This window comes from Falco cherrug, chromosome 5, assembly GCF_023634085.1.
Source record: "Falco cherrug isolate bFalChe1 chromosome 5, bFalChe1.pri, whole genome shotgun sequence".
NCBI lineage: Eukaryota > Metazoa > Chordata > Aves > Falconiformes > Falconidae > Falco > Falco cherrug.
The window spans coordinates 8,916,650-8,926,765 of record NC_073701.1 but is presented as its reverse complement, the minus strand read 5'-3'; the positions used below and the strand labels follow the sequence as shown (position 1 = coordinate 8,926,765).

General features: G+C 44.7%; 1 protein-coding gene across 1 annotated transcript; it reads right to left on the bottom strand.

The window, feature by feature from the left end:
* Positions 1-356: 356 nt before the first annotated feature.
* KLRG1 (killer cell lectin like receptor G1) lies at positions 357-9,857 on the bottom strand. Its single transcript, XM_005446037.3, has 5 exons — positions 9,678-9,857; positions 4,976-5,068; positions 4,053-4,204; positions 2,057-2,160; positions 357-1,049 (listed from the first exon to the last, which is right to left on the bottom strand). The coding sequence occupies exons 1-5, from the start codon at positions 9,793-9,795 to the stop codon at positions 938-940; spliced, it is 579 nt and encodes a 192-aa protein (XP_005446094.1). The 5' UTR covers positions 9,796-9,857; the 3' UTR covers positions 357-937.
* Between the last annotated feature and the right edge of the window lie 259 nt (positions 9,858-10,116).

Below are 10,116 nucleotides of genomic sequence, written 5' to 3'. Positions count from 1 at the left end.
TCTCTTCCTTTATTGGAACAAAATCTCTGGGTGGAAAAAAAGCTTTCCATTTGTGTGGAAATGCAACCTACTGTCCCACCCTTAATGTTCATTGTGGTTTTATGCTTTTCACACCCTTTGGCTGTCCTCTGCTCTATTTGAACTGAAAGCTCCTTGTAGTAATTATTTGTCCACTGCTTTCTCTCACTGCAGTATGAAACTGCAGAGGTGGAGAAGGAAGTATGGTCTTACAACACACAATTAACTGTACTCCTTTGACTCCAGAAACCCAGCCTCTTGACTGCTTTGGTTGAAGCTGGCCTATAGAACATGGTGTGCAGCTGGTTCCTTCCAACACAAAGAAGTAATGACATGGGTACACACTTGCTGTCCAGTGCAGTACTGGAGCTTTATTTTCACTGCTGGATTTACAGAAGCTGTTATCTAATTTCACTCTCTTCGCTCCCCCTAACATCACTGGGACGCAAAAGGAAAGGCTGCCAGTGGAAGAAGTCTGTTTATATGTTTCTGACAGTGAAAAGCAGGCTTCATCATCCCAGCCCTGCTGGCACCAGACAATGGAGATGCAGGGAATGGAAATGAATCTGATGCTCAGGAATGGAGGAAAATGGCTGGCTCAGAGATCTGAAGACCCGGCATCTGTTGTGACACAATTTTTGTTTGCCCTTATAGGACAAATAAGGCAAAGACTAGGCCAGGGAATATGTCCCAGCTCTCATCTGGTCACAAACAGCAGTAATCCAACACATGTGGACTGAGAACGGACCTACTACTACGGATAACTCACCCTTATGGGCAACAAACCTGTCCCTGCAAAACACCTTTGTGAGGGTGTGGAAAGGGCAAGTCCTTGGTCTTGCGTAGAGCTTTGGTTTTCAGGAAAATGATCCACTTGTACTACTGATGAGATGGTTATGAGATGAAAATGTATATGGATTTATCTAAGAGATTTCTCACAGATCCATGAAGTAGAAAATTCACAGCTGGAGGCTTGAAAGTGATTGTTCATCAGGACAGCACAGTGTTGCACGGGGCTGTTAGAGAGGACCCTGCAAGAGACGCAGAACGAAAGTGAGACTGAGAGAAAATGCTGAGATTGTCTCCTGGAGACAAGAAAGAAAAAACATCTGATTTTGAAGGGTGGAGCCCAGAGGAAGTGAAAAAACCCAGCCTCCAAAGGGCAGCTGTTAGAAAACAAAACATCCACCAAATAACTCATCTACCTGGAGATTACACATCTGAGGAATTTTACCATTGTGGAACCCAAACCAGAACCAAACAGACATGATGCCCTGCAGTGGCAGTGGTATCCACCAGCATGAGAAAGGCAGTGCTGAGAGTTTCATGGAAAGATGATCTCCTTCAAGGAGTTTGTAGTAACAGAAAAGTGGATTAAAGATTGGAACTAAGCCAAGTGTTTGGAGTACTGACCTACTGACAGTGAGATCTCGGGTGAGTTTCCTTGCTGGAGAAGTGTCACAGACTAACTCATTGTCTTAACTGCCATAAAAAGGAAAGGGTGAGGCAAAGTTACTAGACCAGATCATAATGTTTTCCCTCATGCAGAAAACTGAGTTTTGTCCAAGTAAACACTGCCAAAATTAAGGTTCTGACTGGGGTTGGCACCGGTGAAGCAGCAAAGGGCTAGGTCCTCGCACCCAGTGACACCAGCACTTGGCAGAATGGGTGCAAGGTGGCTAAAGCCAGTAAAGCCAAGATGGACTGTATGCTTTTCTGAATGAGCAACTCTGTGGACAGCACAGGTAAATAATCCTTGGTCTGAGCAGCTGGAGGAAGCAGAGAGTGAGATACAAACATTAACCCTACTTTTCACAGGTACATGCCTTTACAAGGTGCGGGGCAGGGAAAAGTAGACCCTTTTGAGTTTAGTGCCATATAGATGACGATAAGAAGAAAATCCATGCAGGAAGAACGCTCCTGAGATCTGGTGCAGGAACTCTGGGTGCTGGAACACCAAGCAAGCTGAATTATTCTGTTTTTAAATTAATTTAAATTAAATTAAAAAATTCTGTTTTTAAAACAGAAGGAAGCTCACTTGGTGCCATTGAGTACAGAGCCATCTTCCCAAATCCATCCAGAGCCTGTGCTGTTCCTCAGTCCAACCCAGAAACATCTTGTTTGAATACTCTTGAACAGGTCCTAGAAATGGTGATGAATTGAAAAGTCATTAATGGAAGTCTGCCTGAAAATGGAAGTAAGGATAAGTAAAGAGAACAGAGAGCAATATACATCCCTTTGCTAGACTATTCCTTAAGTGACTGACAACACTGCTTCTCCACCTTTTCTAATCAGGAAGATCAGCTTTAAAGATCATGCCTAGAATAAAAGATGTGTACACTGGCAAGGAAGCAAGCGTGCTTTCAAGGGTCCTGGGCAGGTTCTTCAAAGGACATTTCTCAGGGCAATATATGTGAACCAACTGCACCCAAGGCTCCTGGAGTTTCTTACACAGAGCTTTATGTAGGAATATTAATGTTCTACCATACAGCTAGGTAGCAAGCTAATACAAAGTATTAAGAATTAAAGGTGAAATCAGGTTGGGGCAGGAAGAGCAGGTGCTGGCAGATCTGTGTAAAAGAGCCCAGGACCAAAGCTCATTAAATTTTATACAGACTTTCCTCCTACATGTTTTCAATGTTCATTTCCTTTCATCTAACCTTTAACTTGTTTACTGTTAGAAACTCAGCCCTGAAGTAAATCCTCCCTCCCACCCACCCCCACCCCCCAAAAAAAAAAAAGAAAAAAAGACAGACGAGATGAACGTTAGTCCACATTTGCAATGAAACCTAACAACAGCAACCTCTCAGTGGTATGGCTGGCCTCCATCCTTATCTCCTGCTGCCATAAACAAAGCTTCAGCACAGGTATCTTCACGCAGAAGCTTTAACAAAGCTGCCTTGGTAAAGTGGTGGGAATAGGAGCAGCTTGAGGAATGTTTGAGTGCTGCTGGTGGTTTGGAGTTGACTATGTTTCCCTGGCACAGGGAGGATGAACAGTCACAGCCTTTGCAGCATAGGGCCTGGATAGCTAGAAAAGTCTTGCTTACGTGGGGAAGTCTGAGCGGGGATAATAGGTAACGGTCTAGTAGCAGAGACAGTAGTAAAAAAGCAGCTGGACCAGGGAGGTTTTCTTCACGCAGAGAAATGGGTAATCTTGGGAAGATGGATATTTCCCAAGGAATCAGGATTTGCCTAAGCAAGCATGAGAGCAAGAACAGTTCCAACTGAGCAGAGACCTGGTTTTGTAAGCCCCCACAGAACATACAATGCAACTTCTGTCCAGGCACTGGAAGCTGTCCACGTTCATTGGACCTGAGCTAATAAGACCTGGCTTGCACAAAACCAGATCGACTACTTCTGCTCTACTTAGGCAGATGTGCCTCAGCTCCCTAGTGATCAGCTCTACCCATTTCTTTAGTGGTCATACATGTCCCTGCTCCTGATGAGCACCTGCTGCAAAATGAGCAGTGGAACAGATAGTTTCTGATTTCACCAGCACAACCGGGGTTTTTTGGCCAAGAGAGGAAGTAAGCATTGAAAACAGACCGAGGAAGAAATATCCATGCAATAACACAGGGAATGGCAAGGGTCACTGAGCCGGAGGAGCTGGAGCGGTGCAGGGAGCAGAGGTATCGCTTTTGCATAGGAAGCATGTCTGGAGAGTGGGTACTTGCTGGCTTGTACAGCGACTGCACAGTGCACAGTCTTTTCCTGTAATCATTCATATCTGCTTTATTGGGTATAGGAGGGGAGGTGGAGAGTGGGAGTGGAGAAGGCTGTCTCCTAACATCCTTCATAGGATGATTCTGCTTAGCTGACAGTGACCCTCACCTCTCCCCTCCCTTTGTTTCTTTGCCTGCTGGGAACTTCTAAGGTGTATACTGAAACTGGAAATGCACAGTAACGTTGCAGGCATAAATCCTTCCTCTTCTTTAAAGCCAAAATATTGCCAGTGACAGCACTGCTTGGGTGTCAGTCACTGAGGTATCTGCAAGGAAATGGAAGATGCTCAAAGAATAAGAAAGTCGTTACCATTTCCAAGGCATCGTTGACCACCAGGAGATGAGCTCCCTGTGCCCGGCAGGATTCCCGGCTGGAATGCCAGTCCTTCCTCTCCCTGGAGAAGGAGTAGCAGCTCCCTCTGTAGGCCACCCACTGCTCAGGGCAGCGTGGATGGGAGTGACCTGTAAAGGAAACAAAATACCAGCTTTTCCCTACCATTAACCAACAGGAAGACACTTGTCAACAAGGACCTGATGAAAAGCAACTCTTCTGGGTAGTTGCAATGCAGAAAACACAAGTCAGAATAAACATCTAAAAATAACAATGCATGAACACTGAACTTCAGAGCCTCTGTGCAATTTCCAAATCTTCATACAAGAGTCACATGCACTCTGACGCTGGGGCTGCCCCTCACCCACCCACTCCATTTCCTCTGAACTACTCAGATACCTGAGAACTAAAATTGTCTGTCTGAAAGCAGACAAGGCTCTGGGTGTGCAAAAAATAAAGGGAAAAAGTACATCATCCTGCGGGTGCAGCGTGATTGTGTCACACATCAGTTGAATGGATTATAACAGCGAACAGTACGTTTTCTCATGTGGTCTAGCACTTTCTGCATGCATGCAAAAGTGTTATAGATTTTGCAGATTTGTTCTACTGTTTACCACTATAATTGCAGCAGACAAGTGTACAAAAACCTTTTAATATGTATCACTGTTCTTTGCCACAGGATCTGAAATAGGCTGCCTGGGGTTTGCACAAGGAATATATTCTTCACAATATTCTTCACAATATTCTGGAAAGGCAGTGGGTACTTAATGCTGGTGGAAACCTAGAATAGCTTTTGGTTTAGCCCCATATAATGGCATTCAGGATCTGAGCTCCTGTACTTAGACGAGTATCCAGTCCTTTGCTCTTGGCTGCTCATCCTCAGCACCCCTTTGTGCACTTACTCATCTTCCAAATCAAAGCAATCGCTAGGGAGATGCTCAATATCCCAAAGGCTATAGCCAAGCCTGGCACAACTGCTGGCCACAGACAGGGAGCTGTAAAAGAGAAAAGAAACCATAGTGAACAGGAGCCACCTGAAAACTGACAGTGCTTTTACATAGTTTGTTTGTGTCCTGGGCATTTCCACAGGGAACTGAAGTATTTCGAGCATCTCTGTCTGGGCATATTCCGTACATTGCTGCCATCGCTGTCCCTGCCCAGCCTCCCCAGAGCCTCACCATGTCCCTACCCACCAGCCCAGGGCCCTGTTTCAGCTGGGCTTGGGGCCATCAGTCCCTGTCTCAGCTTCCCAGGTGTACCTGTCTCCAGGTCAGCCATATCTCTGCCCCTGCCTGGCCACAGAGCCAGCTCATCCAGCCTCTGCAGTGGCTGACCCCAGGAGGGGACTCACCCACCTCAAGTCAGCCGGAGCTCCCCCAGGCACCATGTGGCACCTTGTACTGGCAGGAGCCTCCCAGCAAACCTGCACCTGCCTCAGCACTGAAGTGCAGGGCAAAAAAGCAGAGCTGCATCGCCACAGCCACGAGGTTCCAGCTTAAATGCAAAAAGGAACCCAAGGCCTTTCCCCCAGCTCTCTCAGCAACCACTAGCGATATGTTTCTCAGCAATCTGTTCACAAACTTAAACACATGGTTATTTTACATCTTCCCGGGACACTCCCAAGTCAGTCCTCCATTCTCATCTGCCTCTACCATAGTGGGGTGGCAGGATGGGAAGGCCAGCCTTGAATCTCTGCTGCAGTGAACACAAGTGCACTGAAATTCAACAGACGTTAAAACCAACAACAACAACAAAAGGCACTGTGGTATAATAATTTCAAAATGGGAAACTACAGGGAAATGAGGAAATTTGTCAGAGACAATTTAAAAGGGATGGCTAAAAGAATAAAATATTGGTAAGCGGTAAGGGAGAATTTTTTTAACATTTCTTGGTGGAGGCTGAAAACAAACGTACATCATGTATCAAGATTATTGTGGGAAGGGCAAAGAAAGTCAGTGCTAAAACAGAAGGGAAAGGGACTTCACTTAAAAGCAAGAATGCATCCTTTAAGCATTGGAAGCTTTGTCCAAATACAGAAAGCAGATCAGATCAATAAATTAATAAAAATTAATCTATTTTGATCTTAGACCAGTTTGCAGGCTCACCAGTCTTAACACTGGTTTCTGGTTTATAGCAACATATTTAGACCTGCGGTTTTGCCTAAAAGAAGTTTCTAAGGTAACAAGCGAGAGGCATGAGAGTTTCATTGTAAGCATTATTCTTCTCAAAGAAAGACCTTCCCTAAGGTAAAGGTTTTGCTGTGTTTCCTGAAGCTTGCAGGATCTTCCAGCTGCCCCACTTGTAGTTAAAAAATAGCAACATTTTATTATTTAAGTATTTAATCGTAATTAAAGAACAAAACTCCATCTCTTTTCAGCTACAAAATACAGAAAGACTTTTCAGGTACAATCTACTCAGCCTTGTGCTAGAGGACGATGGGAGAACTGAAGGACTTGAACAGGGTAGTTGGTTTCTCTGCCTGCTCTCTGTTCCTCTTGCAAGTCAGCCTTGTACCCCCGGTGACCTGCATTTTGCCATCAAATTAAGCCTCAAGGGAACGGAGTCAGCCCAAGATTAAGGGGTAGGGTGGAGCTTCTTCTCTGCAAATTACAACTGAAAACTAAGTAAAAGATGGTAACTATCTGTTGAAACATAATTCTGTGTTCTGAGACCACATGTCTGAGGATTTGCTCTTGTTTTCCTTCCTTTATTGCCTCTCAAAGAAGCCATCTCCTGCATTTTCCAGATCACTGTTCCTGATTTTAGGGAAAATTACTTTCAGGACAAGGTGGCTGGAATGACAGTCAGTGAAACGGTTAATACTTAAATGTCAGCACTGGGCACCGGAACTGGTGCCTCCTGGCAATGAACAGAGCAGCTCACCCTCTATTGTTTCAAACCAACGGCAGAAAAAAAGGAACTGACTCAACTCGGCATCAAAACAAAATCTCAGGGCACTTCCACAACCAGAGCAGTGGGAGAGTTCACTTAAGTTCTTAAAAATGAAAAATTATGCCATTAGATAATCTTGGGAGGAAAAAGAAAGTAAGGAAGTCATAATGAAGTGTTCAAGGTGAATTTAAGTCTCACTTGAACTGCAGTGATCAGTGGAATCCAGGGAAAGTGGAATAAAAAATTCTGTAAATTAAGATTTTAACCCTTGCAAAAAGGAGTCGCTGCAGTTCCCCCTTTTGAAAACAGGTTCAAGGGTTTGTGCTTGATCCTTAGCTCCTGGACCACATCTGAAACTCTGAGCTTCCCAGGTGTACCTGTCTCCAGGTCAGCCATATCTCTGCCCCTGCCTGGCCACAGAGCCAGCTCATCCAGCCTCTGCAGTGGCTGACCCCAGGAGGGGACTCACCCACCTCAAGTCAGCCGGAGCTCCCCCAGGCACCATGTGGCACCTTGTACTGGCAGGAGCCTCCCAGCAAACCTGCACCTGCCTCAGCAGAGGATAGGATGTAGAAGAGGACGGGATGGGAGAAGTACCTGAGATGAGTTTGAAACAGAGGAGAAACATCTGAATGAAGCGTCAATAAATATGTCCATGAGTTATCTGAGAAACTGTGCCAAGAATCTCCCCAAGGGAAGGGAGAAGTGAAGCAATGGACATATAACATAAATATCCGATGTTATAACTTTCTAGTATACAAAACACCCCTTTAGGTCTCTCAGTGCTCTGGAGAAATGCCTGTGATACACTGCATTCATCTGCAAGAAACATGACCCAGTATTCCTATGTTTGGGAGTTCAGATTCAGTTCAAAAACTGAAAGTTGTTAACATTTTATAATTCACGTCTTCTAGGGCAATCTGAAGAATGTCATTGTGCTGTCCCAATTAACTCCCCTCAGCTCCTGCCTACGTCAGTATGGGAGCAGCATGACCACCTACAGCCAGAGAGGAGGATTTGAAAAATGAGGATCCTGTCCTTGGCTATGGCACAGACCTGATTATCACTGTTACTGCAAGCGCGCCACACAGGTTAACGCTGTCTTAACTGACTGCTGGACTGACATTTTGGTAGTGTGGCATATCTAAGGCTCTCTGGAAACCAAACAGAAGAAAGCCAGGGCAACTTTTCGGTTTTGAGGAGTCCATGAGAGCCAAAACCAGTTGGTTTGACCAGAGGATGGATCTATACACCTGTGATATACCTGTGATACTGCATCGCAGGGATGACTTAGTAGCAAGCATGTGCATTTGAAAACAGAGATGAATACCTGAAAGCACATCTCTCAAAAGTGATAGAGCCAGGGACAGAGCTGGAAATAAAGATCTCCTAAAGAAAGTACTTAAATTGCACTTAGGGACTCCTTGTACTGCAGAAGAGAACTGGGAAATAATCAAGTAATAAGCACAGAAAGTGTGTTCAAAGATCAGCTTCCTTATTTTAGGCCCTCTGACTTTAACTCAAAAAGTTGAGGGTACATAAAGGAATTTAGAGGGGAGGAATATTAAAGAGAAAACTGCAAACATCTCAAGAGGGCATTAGGTAATCTCCACCCGCAACAGGGCAGGAGTGAACACAAATAACTGGGAATGAGGGGATGTTCCTGTGTTTTCTGATGCAACAGAAAACATCATTTCTGATGAAAACACACGCAAAAGGAAGACTGCCATCCAAGAAGATGGGAGTGTGATTACCAGATAGGATCTTGAGGATTTCTGTGCTGGCTGTGTTTCCATAATGCAGCAAGTGAGCAGGCAGCAGTAATAACCACAGATATGTGCAATTCAGGGCATAGAAATCTCGTATCCCACAGCGAGAGCCCCTGTTGTTGTAACAGCTTGGGGAAAAAGCTACAGTCAACCATTAGTGTTGCAGCCAATGCAACACAACTTGCCTAAAGCACACGAGCATCTAGACGAAAAGCTATCAGCTCACGGGAAGCAGACGTGTACAAAGAATGATCGCCAATGCAAAAGCTCAGTCCTCTAAGGCGGTATTTCTCAACTAGGCAGCCAGAGAAGTTTTTCGGTGTGAGATTTGCAAGGCCTGAAAAGGGGGAATGGAGTGGAAATACGGAAAGAGGAAAAATTAAGGAAAGTGCTAAGAAAATCAGTCTGATTGTAAAATGCCCTGGAAAATTGTCTCAAGGCAAGAGCTGAAAATTTTCTCACTGGGAGGTATGTAAAATTAGAATGGAGAAAACACGGGAAAAAATGTATCACAAAAGAATCCTGCAGAGCCCCACGGGAGAGAGACTGGATGATTTCATATGCCTCCTCTGTCTCTGATCTCTGATTAGCATACGCCTCTAATTTATCTGTACTCACATCTCGCCTACCCTTCAAAGAATATTGCTGACAGTCGCTTATTGCTGACAAGCAGACAACTTTAAAACTGCAGCCCTCTTTTGGAGTAAAGGATGCCTGGGTTGAATGCCCAGTAGACACCAAAAGGGCTCTGATGGAGAGAGGGAGGGGAACAATGCTGGATCTCTGACCATCAGCTTTTATCACATTAAAATACGATAATTTCAGAACCAAAGCAACAGCACCGTGAGCTGGCACTCACAATCAGTGGCCAGCTCAGAGTTTTTCTTAGATCTTTCGCTCAAAATAAAATCTTTTGTTGACCTACCTCATCCAGCTTTCTTACCTCTCTTTTCTTTTGCAGCTTTGGCCCTCGTCAGAGAAGTCTGAGAGAATTTAACAGAAGTATAAATTATTTCTTCGCTCTCTTCGGCTGCAGAAGTTTCTGATCTGCTTCCCTCCATGCCAAAGCAAAGAGTGCGTATGACAAGATGTTTCGATCAAGCTGTTGAGCAACAGGGCTCAATGACTCTGAAACAGGAAACCTGAGGCTACATTGAGAAGACAAAAATGGTGAAGTTGCAACCTCTATCTCCAGCTGCTCAGAGTAACCAAATTCACGACAGAATGGAGAGCAGTAGAAGTGCAACAACTTCCATTTCCTAACCTAACAGTCATTAGTGGAAAAGGTGATTAGTTAAAGAGTTCATGGGTATTCTAATTGTTACCAATGCAAGAGGCTATGATTACACACAGTAATTGTGAGAATGTGTGCCACTCTGAAG

Excerpts from the sequence above, each read along its gene's own strand:
- KLRG1 (XM_005446037.3), bottom strand. The coding sequence starts at position 9,795 with ATGGAGGGAAGCAGATCAGAAACTTCTGCAGCCGAAGAGAGCGAAGAA. Across the intron at positions 5,069-9,677 it reads AGCTGCAAAAGAAAAGAGAG|CTCCCTGTCTGTGGCCAGCA; the intron begins GTAAGAAAGCTG and ends TCTCTTTTACAG. Across the intron at positions 1,050-2,056 it reads TCTGTACTCAATGGCACCAA|GGTCCTCTCTAACAGCCCCG; the intron begins GTGAGCTTCCTT and ends CGTCTCTTGCAG.